The 22,008-nt window shown below is 48.8% G+C and overlaps 1 protein-coding gene across 8 annotated transcripts in view; it reads left to right on the forward strand.

Moving 5' to 3' along the window:
• Window positions 1–22,008, forward strand: part of LOC142890870 (ELKS/Rab6-interacting/CAST family member 1-like) — a 112,459-nt gene that overhangs the window by 13,102 nt on the left and 77,349 nt on the right. For 5 of the 8 annotated variants that reach the window (XR_012927144.1, XM_076030173.1, XM_076030172.1 and 2 more), the window contains 8 exons: window positions 11,324–11,580; window positions 11,946–12,117; window positions 14,372–14,446; window positions 14,749–14,904; window positions 15,735–15,827; window positions 16,742–16,909; window positions 17,044–17,211; window positions 20,563–20,700. Coding sequence is in view for 6 of the 8 variants with exons in the window: in XM_076030173.1 (XP_075886288.1) it covers window positions 11,324–11,580; window positions 11,946–12,117; window positions 14,372–14,446; window positions 14,749–14,904; window positions 15,735–15,827; window positions 16,742–16,909; window positions 17,044–17,211; window positions 20,563–20,700 (1,227 nt within the window). In the remaining 2 variants the exon portion in view is untranslated. The remainder of the gene's footprint in view (window positions 1–11,323; window positions 11,581–11,945; window positions 12,118–14,371; window positions 14,447–14,748; window positions 14,905–15,734; window positions 15,828–16,741; window positions 16,910–17,043; window positions 17,212–20,562; window positions 20,701–22,008) is intronic. The other 3 variants (XR_012927145.1, XM_076030175.1, XM_076030176.1) reach the window with 1 other exon arrangement.

Here is a 22,008-nt window from a genome sequence, read left to right on the forward strand (position 1 = left end):
CCGTCATACGAGGGGGAAAGTTGTGGGTTGCAAGTCGGTGAGATGCAAGATTGTTCCATCTGGAAGAATCCCCGACTGGCTTCACGTTCACACGCGCGCATGCACACACGCTCACGCAGCCGAAAGTGAGTGGATGCACGTGTCGAGACAAGAACGTCTCCCGATGACTGATGCTGGGAACTCTGCGCGCGGCCTCGGCTCTTTATTGCCTTTCTTCCCCTGCAGACAAATCACACCCTGTTAATCTGAGGCGTCCTTTTCATTTCCTGCTCTTATTACCCCCCCCGCCCCCTCGCCCCACCACCACCACTCTCTCTCCTCCCTCATCCCCTCCCCTCCCGTCCTCTTACCCACGATCCCTCTCTTCTTCTATTTCTGTCAGCACATGGTGAGTCAGCCCTCCTCCCCTCCCACCTTCTCTCTCTCCCTTTTCTCTCGCTTTCTCCGTCTTAGCGGCAGAGAGATCAAATTAAGTTACTTCCCAGGGCAAGAAAAAAAACTCGTGCCCGCTGTGTCACGCCCCTTGACGAGGAATTTGCGTCTCAGCCCCCCGCTTTTCCTCCTACTTCTCTTCCTCCTCCTCTTTCTAGATTGCAGACTTTCAGCCTGCTGTCCTCACCTCTCTCCCTCCTGCCTTCTGCCTTTTTCTCTCTCCGCCAGGATCCGTTAAATGACTCTTTGATAATCTGCAACACAATGGCTCGCTTCACGGCAGACGCTGAAAATTTTTTTTTCCCACCACGAACAATTAACCTCCCACTGTCACTCTGCTAATTGACAGATATTGTCAAACACGTCTCTCTTTGGTGGTTCAGAACAAAGCGATGCAATACTTGCTGACAGTTATTTATGTATTTATACTATTTAAAAAGTTCACATTAAAATAAACCTGTGATGACTTACGGGGGTGCCGCCGAGCTGCTAATGGCTCTTTAGCTCCATCACTGCGGGTGTTAATATGTTTGGAATTGGATCTGTGCCGCTGACGTCTGTGCACGTGGATCAGCTGCTGAAGGGAGATTGACATCGAGGGGTTGGGGAGCGAAATTCCGCATGTTGATGTCAGCGAACGCGGCGTTCTGCTGGCAGACTAAAAATACACCTCTGCGTCGAGCAGGAGGAAGCTCTGACCATCTTCTCCACGGCGATATTGCATCTCGCTCTGTATTGCGAGCAGGGTTTTTTTTGTTTGTCCTGTGTATTTTATCTGCATCCCTGCCGAGCTCTCCCTCTCTCTCCCTCTCTCTTCCTCTCTCTCTCTCTTTCTCTCGTCTGCACTGTCATTTGCTTCAGTTTTTTTCCTCCCACCGGCTGCAATTTCCTCCAACCACGACTTGCACGACTTGTCACCGCGCTCTGCATCTCTTTCTCACTGGCGTCTTGTTTTATTTGTCTTTCTTATTTCGGGGGGTCGGTCTCACCACTGCACTCCCTCCTTCCCTCCCTCCCCTTTGTCCTCCCCCTGCTCCTCGGCCTTCCATCTGGACCTGCCGAGCTGTTTGCGCCAAACAGAACTCGACCCCGGACGGGCCCGTTGTGTGCTGCCGTGCCAAGTCCTGTCCTCTCTCGTCTCCCTGATCGCCTTTAACGAGGCGGCTCGCTTTGGTTTTGAGCAATGTACGATGTGTCACACAGCAGAGGCAGGAGCGGAGGAAGGAGGGGGAGAACAAAAAAAGGAAAAATGGTGAAGGAATCTCTGGAATGCTAAAGGAAAGCTTGGCTTGGCCTGTCCTCCTCCTCCTCCTCCTCCCTCTTTTCTTCATTCTATTCACTCATTTTACTCTCCCTCAGCTTCACTCGCGTCGGTCAGTTTTTCACTATTAATTATGCAGGATAAAGCAGGAGGCAAGCAGTGGGCAGCTTCTCAGGAATTACATCGGCGTCTGTCGTCGTGTCCCAGATCGCCGGTGAACTCCGCCGCACAACTTTGCAGCTCATCGCTGGACAACTTTGTCCAGAGTGGAGCTCTGCTGGTGGGCACCGGGAGGAAGGTTGGGTGTGGTGGGGAGGGGGGTCTGGGTGACCGGCAAACAAACACGTGGCCCCTCGTTCAGCGGCAGTGTGTGTGACAGCCGTAGCTGAACCCTCGATACAGCCGGCCCTCTGCCAAACAAACCCCTGCCAGATGCAGAGTTCAGGCGGCAGCCAACAGCTGGGCCGGGACACGGTGACACGGCAGCGACGGAGCAAAACCGGATCGCAACCTAATCCGTGCTGCACCTTTGATCCATCTGCCCATTGTGCTTTAAACGCGGGGCCGGACCTTATGTGAAGGTGTAGTGGCCTCAGCTGAACTGTGACTGACCCGGGAAGAACCTAAACGGGGAAAAAGGTTGGCGAGGCCTGAGGCGGAGCAGCTCCTCCCTCACCGTGAACACACTTTGCCCGCTGAGATTGAAGTGTTAAATACTGAGCCGTGCGATCTGGCTGGCATCATCAACTCCAGAAGGAGTTCTTCTCCCTGCTTCTCCCTCGCAACGCCGCTCTACGTGGTTTTCACGCCCCCCCCACCCCCGGTGCTGAATCACACCGGCTGAACAATCGTCGCACTGTCCGCCCCGTCTCTCCGGGTGCTGCTCGATCCGATCTGTCGTGCACTGTAACTGCAGGGCGAGCGACGCCACTGCTGACGTGAGCGGGCAGCCAGCCGCGCGGGCAAGACGGTGAAAACGGGGGAGAAAGGAGAGTTTTGTGTCACCTCTGGGCGGCTGCACACGTGAACGCACGTCTGCATGCACCTGCACGCAGACGGATTTTATTTTTGACGTGGGGGACTTTTCGGGTGATGATCATGGGCCTTGCTTCAGGCCTGCTGGGTGTCAGCGTCGCAGGGAGGGGAGCACAGAGACGGCTTGTTTGTGACGTGTGCGTCAGGACAATGAGGCTCTTTGTGCGCAGTTGTACAAAGCGTATGTGTGCGTGTGTGTGTACATGCTGCACCACTGCATGCACCGTTGAAATTGCTTATTTCCAATCATTTATTTGGGAGTCTAGTTCTTTTTTTCCCCGTGTGGACAAGCCACCTGGTGTGTTTGATTGCAGCAACGTGTTTTGTGTGTGTCACAAGTTGTCTCTGCTCGAGTGTGTGCTTGTGGAGAAAGTGCAGCTGCGCTGTTTTTATTCTCCTCCATTATTTAGCCCGACACTCAGGGCGCTGGTTAGCAATGAAGGGCCTTGTAAATGTTTGTGTATGTGCGCGTGCGTGTGTGTGTGTGTGTGTGTGTGTGTGTATGTGTGTGTGCTTGCATGCATTTGTGTTTATGCACGGAGAGATTACATTTCCATAACGATTGTAATTCCAGTCTCAGTGTGCTTGCTTCCACTTGCTAGAGGAGGCTGGAACAAGCCAAGCCTGCCATGCGAAATTACAAGATTTTGTCTCATTAATTATGTGACCAATGATTTTTTGTTGCAAAATAAAATTTGTTTTGTTTTATCAGTTTGCTGATAGGATAGAGACACATTTTACTGTCATATGGGCCCTCACGGCTACAAGTGGATCTGGTGGATCCCTTTTCTATACCCACTTCCCCCTGCACTCAGGGTCACAAGGGTCTGCTGGAGCCTATCCCAGCTGTCTTTGGGGGAAAGCAGAGTTACACCCTGGACAAGGTGCCAGTTCATCTCAGTCCCTCAGAGTGCCAACGTTGTCAAAATAGCTTCGGTGCGTTTGCTGGTTTTCAGCACAAAGGTTTTGTTTTTGGCCACCCGAAATGCCAAAGCCACCAACGTTTGAGGCCACCGGGGTAAAAAGCTTCTGCGCGTGGGTTCGTCAACTCTGTTTCCGTGTGTGTGTGTGTGTGTGTGTGTGTGTGTGAGAAAGAGAAGAGGAGAGGAGAGAGGAGGTTAATCCAAACAGGCAGGTGAACACAGTGCCTGTTACACCTGAGCCGTGTTTTGCCCTGAGGTCGGAGTTGGGATGATGGCTGTGAAGAGGAGAAGCTGACCTGCCTCCCCCTCCCTTCACTCCTCTCGTTCCTCTCTGCTCCTCCCCTCTGTCCCACCGCCGCCCTTCCTTCCCTTTAGCTTAGATTGAGCAGAAACTGGCGCGAGTTTCTCCTATAGTGTTGTAGTCAGACAGCAAGACATTATGTTGTAGTAAGACATGATCAAGACTAAAGAGTATCGAGGTCGACACAAGACCAAGACATTTGGGGTTTGAGACCAAGACTTTATATATCAAAGATAAATAACATCAAAACATAAAAAAAAAATGACCAGTATCTTTTTTAAATTCAAGTTTGCTTCTAAATTGAGCATCAACATCTCTTTTTAGCAAGGTATCTTTTAATAACTTTCTTTAACATTTTGCTGCTTTGCCAACAATTTGAAACATTTTCAAAAAAAACAACTTTGCTTCAGAAAATTAATTAAATTGATTCAGAAAAAATAATTAACTAGGAATAAGGGACTGTGTCACTGTGGGTGTCACAAGCAGAGTGTAAAACAGCAGCAGCTTAATTCTTTTACGTTATTAACTTGTCATTGTAGTGTTGGCTGAGTCTCGACCGGTCTTGATCCCGTCAAAAATCCAGAGTCCGTCCAGTCCGAGACCAAGAAAAGACAAAGTAAAAATGCCTCTGAGTCTGAGAATCATCATCCAGAATGCATGATGCCTCCAGACTCTCGCAAATAAGTCTAGCCAAACTTAACTGTGAGCGCATTTTTAAAACAGAAAAACATGATAGTAGGCATCAGACAGGCTGTTACAGCTGAACACTTCTTATCATGTGATTTTTGTGTTGTTGTTTTTTTTATAGTGATCGATTCTCTCATTTCTAGTTTTTCCTCCCCTTCTCGTCCTTATAGGATTGGATGAGCCAGAATCTGACAAAAAAATAAGAAAACTAAAGTGCGCCAAGCAGTTTCCATTAATGTGGCCTGCTGAGAGTGCCAGCTGGCTGCGAAAAACGCTTCGCCCTGCGATTCCGGTCGGGGGTGGGGTCGGGGAGGAGCGATGGATGGATCGGGGAGATGGATTGAAAAGTGAAAGTGTGTAAAATGTTGACAGCGGGGTGGGCGGGTACGGGGGATGGGGTGGGGCGGTGGGAGGGGGGGTAAGGGGAGGATGGATTAAAACCGGAGAGCCAAGGACAAGTGCCAAGAGGATGGAATGGGGAACTTGGGGAGGTGGTGGTGGTGGTGGGGGGGGGGGTGTTGAATTGAGCTGAAAGCAGCAGATGTGGAGAAATGGAACGGCTGATCGATGCTGATGCGATGGGACTGATGAAAGAAAAAACAAAGCGATTGCGAGCTGGAGATGAAGGAAGGAGGAAGGGAGGATCGGGGACCCTGCCGGTGAAGCCGCTGAGACCAAAGTGTGAAGAAGCTCTGCGGGGCTCTGCAGTGTGGAAGTGCAATATTCTAAAGAGCTGCCGTGCGTGCGCGCCGACGAAACGCGATGGCCGCGGTCTCTCCAGCCCCCCGTGCCCACCTTGTCACCCTCCTTCTGTCGCCTGCAGCCTGCGCTGCTCCACACCCCCCCACCCCCTCCCTCCTTCTCTCTGCAGCCTCTGCTCAGCAGGCCATGACTCATGTGCATCTCCCCTGTGTGTGTGTGTGTGTATGTGCGCGCGTGCGTGCGTGACCATGCCATATTACTGTACATGCGGGCACCGCTTCATATGCACATATATGCAAAACCTACTGTGAAGAGGTCAGAAAAAACATGCAAAATTTCCTTAACATATCGTTCCCTTTTTTCTTTTTTTTTCCATGTGTTAGCTGCATGTTATCTGTGCTTCCCTGTGCGCGTGCCTGTTTGTGTGTGTGTGTGTGTGTGTGTGTGTGTGTGTGTTGTTACACATGAATGCCCGTCGCTAACAGATGGTCCTCTGAACCTGTGTGTGTTGTTTGTTTAGTCAGGATGAAGAGACGAAGGGGTGAGAGAAGGGAAGAGAGGGAAGGGCCGAAGGAGGCAGCGGTGGGGGATAAACGCACGACGACGACGACGATGGCGGCGGCAGCGGCGGCGGGGGGAGAAAAGGGCAGATGGACGAGAGGTGGGGAGGCGGGAGGAGGCGAGAGCGAGACTTGTGGGAAATTCAGCTTGAAAGAGAGAGAGAGAAAGAAAGACAGAGAGAGAGAGAGCGAGAGAGAGCGAGAGAGAGAAGGGGAAAGAGTGCTGCACGCTGCTCAGGAGTCTTATAAAACTTTAACATTAATGCAGACGGAGGGAGGACAGCCGGCTCTTTCCCCCCCCCTGCCTCAACTCCACTTTTCTTTCACAAAGGCGCAGTGTTCGTTTCATCCCCACCCCCCTCACCCCCTCACCCCCTCACAGTGGAAAGAAAACGAAACGAGCGATTTGAGACGCAGCAGAAGAGAAGGGGTCACTTTCCCCTCCACTGGAAGCACACTGCGAATTTGTGACTTTCACTCCCCTCCTACCGTTCTTCCCGTTTGCGTGTGTGTGCGCGGGTGCGTGCGTACCAGGTGTGCGTGTGTGTGTGTGTGTGTGTGTGCAGACCTGTGTTAGCCCCGTCTCTCCTTATAAGGAGTGGCTTTTGGTCAGAGTAGATGTGGGGGGATGAACAGAGTTGCAGCTCAGTTTAACTTCTGCTGCCTATTCCTCTCTGGTCAAGCCATCTGTCCATCTACTAGTAATGCCTTGGGAGGCAATACTGAACAATCACAGTGTGGTAATAGGACCATTTCGGTAATACTGGTTTAAGGTACAATATTTTTTCGTAATATTTCAAAAACAAAGAAAAAAAGCAAATGTCATTTACGGGACGGTTGAATATGAAATTTAGCGATAAGTGGTGAAAATCTCCAGACTCATCAATATGTTTCGTCGCCGCCTTCGTACCGAGCGAGCCAGACGGCTGCAGGCCTCCCTCGGGTTCCCTCCACCTCCCCTCCAAAACCCACCGCCGAGCCTGATGCTGCGCGGCAGAGTGACTGATTAGGGTCAACACTTCTCCCTTCCCTCTCGGCTGTTTCTATTTATGCTTTCCCTCTTGTTTTTCCCCTCTCCTCGTCCACGTTTTGCCACAGCCGTGCGCTGCGCAGACAATCTGACAAGAAGCGGGGAAAAAAAGAGAGGGATTTTTCCTCCCCGCCTCCTCTTGTTCATCCTCTCGGTTGCTTTGCTCCATCATCCACCTTTATCCTCATTGGGAGGGGGCGGAGGGGCTCGTTAATCTGCCCGTTGTCTGAAGCCCGAGTGGGCGATGGTCACAAACTGCTCGCAGTCATTGAACACGCGCGTGCACACACACACACACACACACACAAAGCGGGACCCCGGCGCCGACATCGTGTTTGCATGCGGCCGATGGCCCGTCGGTGCGTCCGCTGTCGTCAGGCGGTGTGGAACAAGCGAGGGATGAGACAGAGGACGAACAACAAGGCGGACGCCTAACGTTGACTGACAGCCGAGCGCTGGCTGGAGGCGGCGAGGGAGCGGACGGAAGGAGAATTGTCACCGTATTTGCACGGATGCCTCTCCGCCTCTCTGCTCCTCCCTCCTGCTTGCCTCCACTCTGTGCTCGTCAGAGTCTTTGGCCTCCTCGCACATCGTGACGTGACCTGAATGGAATCCAAACGCATTTCTTGCAAATTCTATTATTCAATTTATTTATTTATTTATTTATTTATTTATTTTGGGAGGGGCGGATGGGGCTGGTTTTTGTCTCTCTTCTGAGATGAGCTTGTGCCAAAAAAGTCACGTTAGGTCTCGTGTTTTTGCAAGTGAAAGTGGAAAGGAAGGCGTCGCGTTGCGCTTCCCACACTGACTGGAAAACACAAGTCGCTGCTCTTCTTCTGGCCGACGCTCGGAAAAAGAATTGCGTTGCTGTCGTGCTGCTTCCCTGTCTGTCGCCATTAAAGGCCCCGTACTACCTAACATGGGCACAGCTGTGCCGGGGAACGCCGCAGAAAGGACAAAAGTCCAGCCTTTGCTTTATTAGCAAACAGGAAGCCAGCCCCCTGTGATGTCACCAAGAGTGGCAGCAAGGTGTGTGTTCCCCCCACTGCCGCGCCCCTGCCATCAGATTTTAGCAGGGAGCTAAAACTGCAGCTTTCCTGCAGGAAGCTATAAACAGAGGGCTAAATGTTCAGTTTTCTTTTTCTTCCTCCAGATAATTCTAATAATTATAACTGACTTTGAGATTTGAAAAAAGTGTGAAAAAAACAAAATGGATCCCCCCCCCCCAGTTTTTAGATGTGATCCTCATATAAATGTCCAAAAAAAGCCACGCATATTTAATTTGTCCATCTTGATCGAAAACCTTCTTTGCTCTCGTCTGCGAACTGATCCCAACCACAAAGTCGCCGCATGTTTGTGTTTCCCTGTCGTCTGGGTGACGAGTGTACACGAACGAGCCGCTGCGGGATCCAGGAAGTGTTTGACAGGGTCAGAGGTCAAGGGGGTCCGACGATGACGCAGCAGAAATTGAAAGTGTTTTCTGAGCCGCTCCGCTTCACTCTTTATCAGGGTGTATTTCGCGACGCTGTTTTCTTGAACTTCTCCCGCTGCCGTTTCCTTATCTGGCGCTCTGTTTTTGTTTCCCTCTGCCGGCTTCCCCTGTTTCACTCCCTCCTGTTCCTCTGTCTGCGGCTCTCTCTCTCTCTCTCTTCTCTCTCTCTCCCTCTCTCTCTGTCTCTCTCCAGTGGTCTGGCAGTTCTCTGCTCTACATTCCAGCTGTGTGTGTCTGTGTGTGCGTGTCTATATCAGAAGGGAGTTACTGGCATCAGTTTTTCCAGGCGTGTGTGTGTGTGTCTAAGATTTTGAATACTTTATAAGAAACCTTTTGAAGTATTGTGCGCGTGTGTACGTTAACGTGCACATTCATTTCTGACATAGTTATGGATGATGGACATGTTTGTGTGTTTTCCCTCTCTACTGTTGTCATATGATAATGGCTTCAGGCATCTGTTGTGCATAATTTACTTTTTTTTTAATCTATAAATCTGCAAAATCTTGCTTTTGGACATGCATGCAGATGTTTGCATCGACAAGTTGGAATGCTAATAATATTTATTTTAATAAAAAGCAGCAGAATTATTAAAAGCAAAATGGGGGGAATGCCTTTGTTTACGCTGAAGGATATTTCAGAGAATTAAAAGCCAGAGAAGGAGACTTTAATAAAGCAGAAAAACCTTTGTACATCAGCTTTTAACACGTGGAATAACAGAACACAGAGCGTGGTGTGAAAAAAAAACCCTGCGAGGCAGCTGGATCCTGCAATGTGAAGGGAGTTGTTCACCTCTTCATCTGGCCTCGACCGAAGGCAAGAAATCTCACAACACTGATGCATTTTTCAGCTCTTTGCTGTGGCCCAGAATCAGTCGGCGAGTCAACTATTTTTCTGAACTGCTCTTTGATTGGTTTAGAATTCATGTGACAGAAGTCAACAGAAGAACGCACAACAGGCTTTTGCAAGTCACAGTGCACGGCACAACTGACTGTGGTCGCTCTTCTAACCAAAAATGTTTAGTTTTCCCGGTGTGTGAGGGCTGACGAAGCTCGGCTCATGTTTTCACACAAACACACCCCTTCAGGGTTTATTTTGAAAACGTTTTGACTGCTTTCAGTGCAAAATCCTCTTAAAAATGAAATACCAGCAGCTTTTTTTTTTATTGCTGCTTGTGAACGAACCTGCCTCAGAACTTTCAAATCAAACACAACCAGGGGGTTTGCAGGGCTTTGGACAGCTGATATCCAAAGATTGGTCGCAGGTGTGCCGGCAGATCCACATCAGGTGTGTTGTTCCCCAGAGACCACGCCCACTTCCTCTCACACAAGTGGCAGAGAGAAAGACAGGAGGCGACAGAAACACACAGCGGGATGAAAACACCAGCGTCCAGCTCTGGGAAATATGCGCGTTTATTTTGTTGTTTATTTTTTGCATTGCATAAGCGCAACACATTGTGTGATGGGCTCAGCCTAGAATGATTGTGTCATCATCATTAGGAAAAATGCGCGAGAAAGACTCAGCAGTTGTGATGCCAAACAATGAGGATTTGGTGCTAATTTGTGCACATTATTTCGCTGTCTGGGCCGTTCAGAATTTACATGCGATGAGGTGGAACCAGCTGCGTTTCTCACACAGACAAAGTGATTCACCCATTAAGGGATTAATTAAAAAAAAAAGAAAAAGAAAAGGAAGAGGCTGCTGCTGCTGCTGCTGCTGCTTCTTATGCTCCAAGGGAAATGTGAATGAGTCAGCACAGCAACCTGCTCACCCACACCAGCAAACCCAGTGATACAGGAAGGAAGAACAAAGGATCAAACATTAAAATGTTCCCCAACTTTTTATTTTTTGACGTTGCGCCGATACAGACGTTCATCCCAGTGGGAAACGGAAAAGGAAGAAGGTGGAGATCCACCCTTTCACACAAAGCTTCCCTCTATTTTCTTTTAAATCGAATATATTTGGCATTTGACTTTTATTATACTTGGCTCCTGCTTTTACTCTTTTCTCTCAGGACTTTGCCACCTACATTGTTATTTGTCCTTCTCTCTCTCCCTCTCTTTCTCTCTCTCGCTCTAAAAAAAAAAGGATCATCCATGACTCATGTGGCACTGACCTGGCTGCTCTTCAGGTTATGTGTGACGCATTTACAGGAGGCCTTGGGACATCACAGGGACAGTGCACACACACACACACACACACCACAGTTTAAACTCTTTTCACTCTGACTCAAGGGTGAGTCATGTCATGTTGTCCTCGGCCATTATGGGCGTGATACAAACCTGCCAACACACTTTTTGTTACAGCAGCCCACCTCGCTCAAGATGGCACACACACACACACACACACACACACACACACAGAGACATACGGATGTGTGCACACATGCGCAACCAACTCTTTAGCCATATTCAAAGGTTGCGCATCCCTCTCAATGCAGAGACGGCCAAACGGGCTGCAGATGCACTCAGAGGTCTCTAATTTCAAGCATATATTCTTTACGCCGGCTGTCCGCAGGCTTGCTGCTTTTTTTTCCTTTTCCTTTTTCATTGCCTTCTCCATAATCTAGTCCTCCATTGCACGATAAATCCCAAAGCCCTCCACCCCTGGGAATCTCAGTTTCAGCTCCAAAACAACTCAAGCTGATATATTAACAGCCTCTCCCAATGTTTTACAGGCCTGTTGTGCAATGATGCAGTGTGAGCATCTCACTCGCAAAAACATATTAATCTCCAAAGGAGCTCTGGCACATCCTTCCCAGCCCTGTTAATCTCTCACATTTACCCACTTGGAATTTAATATTGTCTTTTTTTTTCCTCCTTCTTCGTCTTCTTCTTCTTCTTCTTCTTCTTCTTCTTCTTCTTCTTCTTCTTCTCTGCTTTTGCTTTCGGCCCCCTCTACAGCACTACCAGTGCACCATCCAGGCACTGCAGGACGAGCTGAGGATCCAGCGAGACCTCAACCAGCTCCTGCAGTCCGACTACTCGGAGTCGGGTTTCCTTGGCAGCCAGTCCGTCTCCCCGCAGGACATGACGGAGGAGAACTTCCTGCGACTCCACGGCGAGTACGAGCGGCAGGTCAAGGAGCTCTTCCTCCTGAGGAAGACCGTGGAGGAGATGGAGCTGCGGATAGACACGCAGAAGCACACGCTGACCGCCAGGTAGAGGAGAAAAGTCTCATCTGTTCGTCACCCAACGTCACGCTGTTATTTTTCATCCCTGGATTTCCCCTGAAAGGGCTTCTCAGGATCGTTTTCCAAAATAAATAAAATAATAATAATAAAAAAAACTCCCTTGATCTCTAGGTATCATATTTAAGCTTCTTGCTAAAAGTGCAGATTTTTTTGTACCATACAACCAGGTATTGTGACATCACAAATGGCTGACATTAGTGGATGACAAACTTCAAAGCAAAACAAACAAAAAAAATGACAGAAGGCCGGAGACAGCCATTGCAGTGATCAAACATTCTTGCACAACACAGGATTTTTAAGATTTTTTTTCCCCCACTCTTTTTCTCCACCAGGGACGAATCTATAAAGAAGCTGCTGGAGATGCTGCAGAGCAAAGGCCTGTCGTCACGGGCCACCGAGGAGGACCACGAGCGGACGAGGCGACTGGCCGACGCCGAGATGACCATCCACCAGCTGGAGGGCCTGCTGGAGCGGAAAGACAAGGAGATGCTGCAGCTCAGAGAGGTGTGTGTGTGTGCGTGTGTGTTTGTGTGTCTGGCAGAAAGCAACAAAGTCCATCGAAGCGTTGCCGCCTGGCCGGACAGCCAGATGTGCGAGTTGTGTGCAAATCAAAGCGGCGCACAACTCAGGCTGAATCTCTCGGCCGCTGGCGCACGAGGCTCCAAAAATTCCCTTTTAATAAAATGCAGAGAGGGCATCGTGCAAGTAAACGTGCGCAGGAAGGCACACTTTATCCCGCCTTGGCTCAGCCGTCTCCTCCCATACTTCTCAGTCAGCTGTTGCGACTCTCCCTGCCGTTTAAACCGACACGGTGGCGCACTCTAGTGGCGCGATGTTGTCAGTGAACAGCGCTCTCTCTGTCTTGGAGGAGGGGGAAAATCATTTTGCCCATCAATGATAATATGCACATTTTAAATGTTGTGTTCTGTTGGCTATTATTGGACATCAGCTCATGTTACAACCTGTGCTTTGTTCTGAGAGTGTTTAGCCATAAAAATAACAATGATTAACATGCTCATAATAGCATGTGGCATATTCCTAAATGGGTCATCACTGAGTGTCGGGAGGCAGAATTAATACTAATTTGTTTTCCGGAGAGAGTTCAGTGGCCCATGTTGCTTCTCATTGCATTAGTTTTACTGATTTCTTTTATTTATTTATTTATTTATTTTATCGTTATTAACAAGAGGCTTTGCTTATTGCAACCCACAAAATACCTCAGGAGAATCCAAATTAGATTACGTATTAGCAAAAATTCAGGTCAGATGAAAGTTTGAAGCATCACATTATGCAGGAGTGTCTGTTTTCCTCTATCTCGTTCACTCCCTTTTACTCTGCCAACGCTGCCGAGTTCACTACTCAACTGGCTTCTCTTCACTGTCTTTACTGTTATTGTTCTTGAACGTTTTGTTTGTTTAACAGTATCGACCTCTTATATTGGCTTTTAGAAACTAGAAACTTCTCTGCACACGCTGTGTGAAATGTGGGTTGTGCAAACAGAGCAAAGGTGGTTTTTCACTGGCAGGCTGAAGACACACTTTACTGTTGTAAAATACTGATGGTGCAAATTATGCATATCATTGCTATGGCACTGGTGTCTTCTGTGAAATTTCAGCCAACCCCTAAAGCCTCAGGAAGCCGAACTAGATTTGTCCCGGGGATCGTCCCAGTGTGTGTGTGTGCATGTGTGTGTATTAGCGAGAGAAAGGCTTCACAGCATTCTTGGAGTCCCCTCGGGGCCGCCTCGCCACCCTACTGTCCGTCCCTCCTCCACATGCGTGTGGCTTTGTGCCGTCTGCCTGGTGCATTAGCTCTCTTTGTTAGCCTGCGAGTGAGTTTTCCCTCCTCACAAGGGGCAGTGATGCGTGTGGCCGCTCTCGCACTGCCCTCTGCTTTCATCCCCCGCCTTCCCATCCACTCTCTGCCTCTCTTTATCCCGGCGTTCCCTTTACGCTCCAGCCTCATACGGCCACTGACTTGGGACGAGGGGACGCCGCTCGGACAGATGGACCTAATTCCAGTGCAGAATATCATGTGTTTTGGGCTGTATTTTTCTCAGTAATGTTAATTATTCTGCATTTTTTAGGCAACTTGCGGCCGAAAAGCTAGATTTTTTTTTTGTTTACTTCAGCCTGACTTTTTTAGCCTAAGATTACATTCAGATTTTGAAGCCTGCTAAACTGCGTGCTGATTAAATCAAACTCAGGCTGTCAGATTGTGTCAGTGCTGGAGGCTGCAGCGGTTGTGAGCGCGGCTCTCGGCGCTGCTCTCGGTCTGGAGGATGTGGGACGGCAGGATGGACCCGTGGAGGATGAGAGGCCCGCCGAGAGGGAAACACCTCCTCCCCGCCTCGCCGCCCGTCCCCATCCCTCCCCCCTTCCACGTCTCTCCCCCCTTCCGGCCCCCTCCCCTCCACTCGCGCGGCCACCCGCTCGCCTCCTCCTTCCCCAAGCCCTCGCCGTCGTCCCACCGCCTCTCCCTCCACCCCGTCCTCCTCCCCTCCTCCTGCCCCCCCCACCACCCCTCCTTCGTGCTCGCCCCCTCCCTCCAGCGCTCGCCCTCCTTCCCCGTGCCCACCCCGAGGCCTACGCCCGCCGTCCAGCCCAGCCGCCACCCCTACCCGCCGCCGCCCATCACCTTTTCCCCCGGGCCCCGGCCCTCCCCTCCTCCGCCTCCCCTTCCTCCTCACCCTGCTCATCCCTCCCTCCACCTTCACCCCCTGTGCCCTGCTGACCGCCGCGGTGTCTGTGTCCCTCAGGAGCTGCACAGGAGGTACGAAGCAGCTCCCGAGTCCACCAAGACCAAGGCCTTGCAGACCGTCATCGAAATGAAGGTACACGTGTCTCCTGTCATTGTCGTTTAACTTCCGTTGAGCATTTTAATGTGTTGCATGTTTGGAAATTCAACACAAGCACCACAACATCCACAACACCACAAATTACGTAGCAGGAACGTTGCCATGTCGGAGACAAACTAATTAATTTCAGTCCAGCTGACGCTGCCCCGCACATGGACTCCATTTGATTTTCAATCCATCGCAAAAACTCCTGAAGGAATCTGTTATTTATTATCTGGCTGTGTTTTCTTGGGGGCCCGCCCCGCCGTCTCACCGTGAGCATGTCGATGTGCCGTCAGGACGCAAAGATCAGCTCGATGGAGCGCGGCCTGAGGGAGCTGGAGGAGGAGGTGAACATGCTCAAGTCCAACGGCGCTCTGAGCAGCGAGGAGCGGGAGGAGGAGATCAAACAGATGGAGGTGTACAGATCCCACTCCAAGTTCATGAAAAACAAGGTGATGGATGCACGTGCACGTGCACGTGCACGCGCACAGGCACACACATACTTTTGCCTTGCTGTTGACTGTTTTTCTTGTTTTTCATGTTTTTTCATGCTGGGAAACAGGACAATCACGCTTTTTAATTGCAATGATTGCGTTCAGTAGCTTTCATTTCAGTAGCTTTTACCTACTTTTCCTCACTTTTATCTCTTTTTGTTTGATTTGATTATTGATGATATGATTCAAATAGTTTTGGAATAGAATAATACACACAACATGTCAGGGTTTAATAGTTATTAAAGATGTTAAAACAGGAGTGGGCAAACTTTTTGACTGGTGGGGCCACAATGGGTTCTAACATTTGCCATAGGGGCTGGAGGAGGAGCAGATGGATGCAGTGTTTTGGGCATCCACCTCGTAGGAGAAAAAATATATCATAGGATATGTGTAGAAAACATGTGCTACCATGTCAATTGAAAATGAACAAAAGCGCTACAACATAATACAGTATGTGTCTTTGAAGCGCCACGGTATTTAACTCTTTATTGAAATGACTCTTAAAACACTGAAAAGAATTGATGAAACACAGCTATTTTATTACTATTACTATTTCTCCGGCAGGCCAGATTAAAAAGCTTAACGGGCCTCATATGGCCCCCGGGCCATAGCTTGCCCACCCCTGTGTTAAAAGATCCCAGAATGCTTAAATATATAAATGACCTACTACTATGTGGCGCTGCACCGCCTGCAGGCTTGAATGTACACGGGGCAACTCTCACGTCCTCATCATTTTAAAAGATTTTTTTATCTTCTCCGGTTACGGCGACGCCCTCCTCTCCTGTCAGGTTGAGCAGCTGAAGGAAGAGCTCAGCCAAAGCCAGTCAGAGAAGGAGGAGCTAAGGCAACGAGCCAATGAGCTTCAGCAGGAGGCGGCGGCAGTAAGAGAGGCGCCTCTGTGTTCTCGCTCTCGTAGCTTCTCTTCTGGATCTTTCCTCTCCCCCGCGGCTGCTGGCTACTGCTTGACTAGACTCCCAGTGCGGCCACGAGTGTAACAGACGGCAAAGGGCAACCGTAACCGCCTCTACTGCAGCCACTGCAACCACAAGCTTTTGTTTTCCACAGAGATCCTGTGCAGACCTGCAGGTCAGGAGGTCAGGAGGTCTTCACCCGCACCTTCCTGCTCCAAGACCTGTGGCTGCCTCTGCCAGTCGTGGTTGTCTCCGCGTGCTGAACTCTGTAGCTGTGCTGCAGCCTGCGTTTCTCTAACAGCCTGAACTTCCCTCCTGCATGAGGTGTCTGTTTTAACGAGCGGCTCGGTCTCAGCGACGGCCTGAGGTTTGCTCATTAAACTGTGTGACTGATATTTTCCGCCGGGCGTCGGTCCGTCCTTGCATTATTTAACGTTTAAAAAAGTCCCACACACGTTACACCAGTTTTCAAAATGGTATATCTAAAGCTGGAGTTCAGCAAAGCCTCCGTTCAACGGTTAATCACCCAAACTTCTGCAGCGCTCCAGAGAAAGGGATATTTAGATATTTAGCCAGCGTTGTTTGCAATCTCCAGCAGAGATGCTCCAGTAGTTTTATTTCAAATGAAGGCTTGCTCTTGCATCCTAAACCCGTGGCAGCTGTGGTAATGATAATCACACCTTCCTGATCTTAGATGGACACAGTAGCAGCTACTGACACACATCTCGTGTTCTGCAGCTAACTAGACCCTACACCTTCTGCTGTGATTAGATTCTCACCTAGAAAAGCATGCAGCAAACTGTATTCTGTCCTAACATGTACCTCACTTTTGCCACATCCTGTCCAATCAACTTCTTTTGTGGCCGTGTGTGTGTGACATTCAGGTCGAACAGGCGAAGCAGGACCTGAGCCGGAAAGACAGCGAGCTGCTGGCCTTCAGGACCAAACTGGAAACTCTGACCAACCAGTTTTCTGACAGCAAACAGCACGTGGACGTCCTAAAGGAGTCGCTCACCGCCAAGGAGCAGCGGGCCGCTATACTGCAGACTGAGGTAGAGTCACAAATTGGATACGAATTATGTCCTTGTTTTTTTGGTTTAAAAAAAAAAAAAAAATCTAATTATGATTATTTTCTGGATTTCAATGTGTCCCATGTGTATGTGTGTGTTTGTGTGTGTGCGCACAGGTGGATGCCCTCCGTCTGCGTCTGGAGGAGAAGGAGTCCCTCCTCTCCAAGAAGAGCCAGCAGATATCGGAGGTGACAGAGGAGAAGAGCACCCAGCAGGGGGAGATCTCCGACCTCAAGGACATGTTGGACGTGAAGGAGCGCAAAGTCAACGTGCTGCAGAAGAAGGTGAGACAGTGGAGACGTACACTACCACAAACAAAGGTTTGGACACACCCTGTGAATTTAATGTCTTTCCTTTCATTCTTATGACTAGTTAAGCAGTATGAGCAGTTTCTCACTGATGGCATCAAAACTACACAGGAACACACACGGAATTATGTAGGAAAAGTGTAAAATAAGTCAAACACATTTTATATTTAAAAAGCTTTTCATAATAAACATATTCCGAGTTATTTACTGTGTTTTCTTTGCTGCAATTTTACATATATCTTGCTCATTTTTTGATGTCTTCAGTATCTATCTGCAGTGTTGAAAGTACTAAAGATAAAGAAAAAACATTGCATTTGATAGTGTGTCCAAAATTTTGGCTGGTAGGGCAGGACACACTCAGTGGAAACGCAGCAAAATTTTATGGGTATGAAAAATCTTAACATGTCGAAATATATGTTTGTTTGTTTTTTGTTTTTGTTTTTTTAAATCAAGATGTAATGCGCTTTACATGCAAACCACTGAAACGTGAATCCGTCAGATCGCATTATGTAATACGGCATGATGACCGCTGGATGGCAGCACAGGACAGCTTTAGGCTTGAAACCTGACAAGTCGACGAAGGCTCGAGGCAGAGGGATGAACTGAGCGCGCAGTGCACTGTACGTGCACGCAGTCTCGCGCTGGTCCGCCGCATATTTGTGGCCACTTCTCTGTACTTCGGTGTGCATAATAATAGCAGCGCTGTCAGATAGATTAATGTTCGGGCTTTTGCTCCGAACTTGGCTCTCTGGCACACACACACACACACACACACACACACACACACACACGTTCTCATTGAAACAGGCAGGCTTTGGCAGGATATTTGGAAGAGGGCCTGTCAAGAACCCCCGAGTCTTGCACGATGTATGACAAGCAAGTGCAGAAAAGTCAGACATCTCTGACAGTCGGCCGCAGCTGCGGTGACCGCATCATTACTGGCAAAATAAAAGGGCCCATGGAAAAAGTCAAAACAAACTTTAATGCCACATTCGTGATTTATTTGTGATTTAGTGTGTAGAAAAATAATGCATTTTAATACAGTTTACTCTTGTTACAATTGACACCAAATATGATACCAGTGAACTTGTTGGATATAAATTGTTTTTTTGGGGGGTTTTTTTTCTTACGTTAATGGAAAATTCAGACCCTGACATGTAAGTTCAGCTTTGACGCGCGGTTTGTTTGACGTTGTGTAACGCTGCAGTGCGGTTTTCGGACCGACGGACGTCTCGGACGAGTTGACACAGCCTGAAAACATGCAGCCTGTTTGAAAATTTCCCAGCCATTTGCTCTCCCGCTTCAGGAAAAAGCGCAGCGCGCTGTCCGGTTTAAACACATTGGGGAGCAGAATAAAGGAGGAGCGCGCGCGGCTAATTGCTGGAGACAATCAGGCAGACAGGGATAAAGCGGGGAGGAGGGGCAGAGAGAGACACGTGGCGTTGGAAAATCAGCTGCATACTAATGAGCTTCCCCCCCTGTTCAATAAATGATGACCCCGGGTGTCTTCAAATAGAATACAGTCCGGCGTCTGAGTGGGGGAAACAGACACGGCGCCGACTCCGCCATTATCCAATCAGCACGTCGTGATTTCCTCTTCCTCTCATCTCTCTGTATATGGAAAAAGGAATTAAACACACACAGACACACAGACACACAAAAACTCTTTGTGTCTCCGTCATTCCTTCCACCGTCCACCTCTTCTTCCTCCTCCTTCGTCGCGCGGAGGAGGAAGATTTGTCGGGTTCAATTAATGGCGCCCGTCTGATCTCCCATCATCCTCCTCGCTTTGTTGTTCGACGCGGCGCTCGCCCGTTGCGCGAGGAACATCACAGGGAGGGGAGCGTCGAGGCGGTTATTGTTTTGCTAGCGCGTTTGCGCTGCACGGCGGAGTAATCTGTACGTGTGTCTGTGTGTGTGTGTGTGTGCGTGTGTGCGTGTGTGTGTTTGTGGTGCGTGTGTGTGTCATCCAGCAGTGTGTCAATCTCGGAAAAGTGAAGACAGATTCAAAGTTTCTCTTCCTCTCAATGTCAAGTGTGTGTGTGTGTGTGTGTGTGTGTGTGTGTGTGTGTGTGTGTGTGTGTCACGACAAGATGTCAGTCAAGCTGTCAGGTGAGCAGTTGATTAATGAGGTGCTGAAAATGTTTTACGTTTTACACACACACACACACACCGAAAATCTTGAGTGTTTCTGCAAAAGTGTGTGTGTGTGTGTGTGCGTGTGTGTGTGTGTGTGTGTGTGTGTGTGTGCGTGCATGCGTGTTATCTGCAGCGGAGGCAGAGGTTACATGCCAATCTGACTTTCCGTAGATTTCTTTTTATGAAAGGTTGTCAGTTGCTCAACTTCCTGTCTTGCTACAAATTGTGAAGGAGAGGGAGACACACATTGTCTCTCTCTCTCTCTCTCACACACACACACACACACACACACACACATTGCCTCACTCAAGCCTCCTGTGGCCGTCCCTTTCCCCTCATTTCTTTGTTTTTAATTCCACCCACTTTTCTTTTTAATTAACACCACAAAGTTGACAGAGCTCCTTATCTTCGCCTGTGATCTCTGATTCACACAGTCAGACACACACACACACACACACACACACACACACACACACACACACACACACAAGCACAGCAACTCAATGATGGCTCTGGGGAGAGACAGCAAAAGGCCTTCAGTTGTTTCTGCTGATTTTTTTGTTTTAACAGAAAATTAATCTGCCACCGAGTCACCGTGGGGGGAGAACGGAGGGGGGCGGATAGAGGTGAAGGGGCGAGAGAGGAGTGAGTGAGTTTCGGGGGGCGCCCAGAGGAGGAAAAGAAAAGTGAGAATGTTTGTGTTTGACACTGCGCCTCTCAGTCGTGAGAGATTATCTGTGAAGCCTGGAAAAGGGAAGGAATCATCAGAGTCCAGTGGAGCAGCTTTGAGTGATTAATTAGTCAGGGGAAAAACTGCCTCCAGAAAATAGCATTTTCACCCCTGTGTTTGCAGCCTCCTGCAAATATGCTGGCTTTCCTGTCAAGCATTTCACACACTTGGAAGGAGATAACTATCAGTTAGCAAAAGCTTTTTGAAGCATTTGTGAAGCAAGCACATGTGGTATAGAATAAAATGTTCCTTTTGTTAGAAAATGCTGCTTTTGCGGTTTATGGGATTTCCATTATTTTCTATTTCCTTCAAACACATCTATTCAACCATCCATCCATCCATCCATGCATCCATGAGCACTTCTCCTGCACTCAGGCTCTTGCTGCAGGCTGCCTTCGTGCACGTGTTTCAGCTCAGTTAAGATGTGGACGGAGGGTAACCACTGCTTTCCCGTGCAGATCGAGAACCTGCAGGACCAGCTGAGGGACAAAGAAAAGCAGCTGGGCGGCCTGAAAGACCGAGTCAAGTCTCTGCAGACGGACACGTCAAACACAGACACAGCGCTGGGAACACTGGAGGAGGCCCTGGCCGAGAAGGTTCCCACACACACACACACACACACACACGTACACGACCACCCACTACATAACCACACGACTCTGCATGAGCGGAAATTAACCAGTAATCACATCTGCTGTCTCATTATTAAATATTTCGATGCCCAGCACTAATGGAAAAAAAAGGTAGGAACCCCCAGGTCTGCTGAGTTAAAATGTTCCGGCTCGTGGGATTGGAACCAACAACCCCTCTTGTTACCGCCGGGATACCAAAGCAAATAAGCATGAGGACGAGAATTTCTTTTTTATGATTTGTTGCGCCACAGTTGGGCCTCGGTCGTGATTAGACTCCGATTTGCCTTTATTCCCTGAACGCACACGCGCACACTTGCACACACAGGAAAACGGGCCATTAACTGTCCATTGATTAATATCCAGGGTGTCGGTTCAATGTGTGAGTGTTGGCCCACGACTGCGGTCTTCACTCACATCCATCTCGTGAGCCTTTCCTTCACTCTCCCGTCGTTGTTGCCTTTGGATGCGACTCACTTTCTTCTCACACTGTTCTGAACATGATTTAGGATTCTACTGCACTCACTGCACCCCCCATCTCCCCAGGAAAATGAGCAAAACACAACAAATTGAAAAGGCAGTATTGTGTTGAGGACGTCAGGCCCCTGTTTTTTTGGGTTTTTTTTTTTTTACCAACAGGGGGCGGTGTTTACTCCTAAATCTGAGCATTTCATAAACGCAGATATCTCAAAATGACACCACTGAACCTCTTGATTTCAAACAGACCTGCTTTTTATATTAATGATACATGACCGCAGCTGGAATCTGTTAATACAAAATATTGCATCATTCCAGTCCGGACCAAAAGATTCCTTAAAATAACGCACACTGGGCCTTTGCTCAATGTCCTTATGCGGTGGGATGCGTTTTTCACGACAGGCGGGTGAAAAAGCACGAGGGCTTCCCAAAACAGTCAAACAGTCAAGTCGACTCTCAAAGGTTTATTTGGACCAGGAGAGTTTTTGGTTTTTTTTTCAAATATTTGGCCAGCGGTATAGGTTTAAAGGCTGTGTGCTCTGAAAACAAGAGTGTCACGATGTTTAGAAAAGACACTGAGAGATTTATGTTGCAAGAATAAATTACCGGTCGGGCTCTTCAGTGGCTCGGCGCAGCTGTCTGCTAGCATCCCAGAGGATGAAGTCAGTGACAATTTTATTTCATTTTATCTTACGTGCTCAAATCATGCAGCTTCTTCTTCTCAGAATTTTTTTTGTGATTGTATCTTTCGTGATTTGCTGCCTGTAAAATTAACCAAAAAACAAACTACACACATAA

Source organism: Nelusetta ayraudi, unplaced genomic scaffold (assembly GCF_046127955.1).
Source record: "Nelusetta ayraudi isolate G7.1 ecotype Tasmania unplaced genomic scaffold, CSIRO-AGI_Nayr_v1 ptg000027l, whole genome shotgun sequence".
Lineage (NCBI taxonomy): Eukaryota > Metazoa > Chordata > Actinopteri > Tetraodontiformes > Monacanthidae > Nelusetta > Nelusetta ayraudi.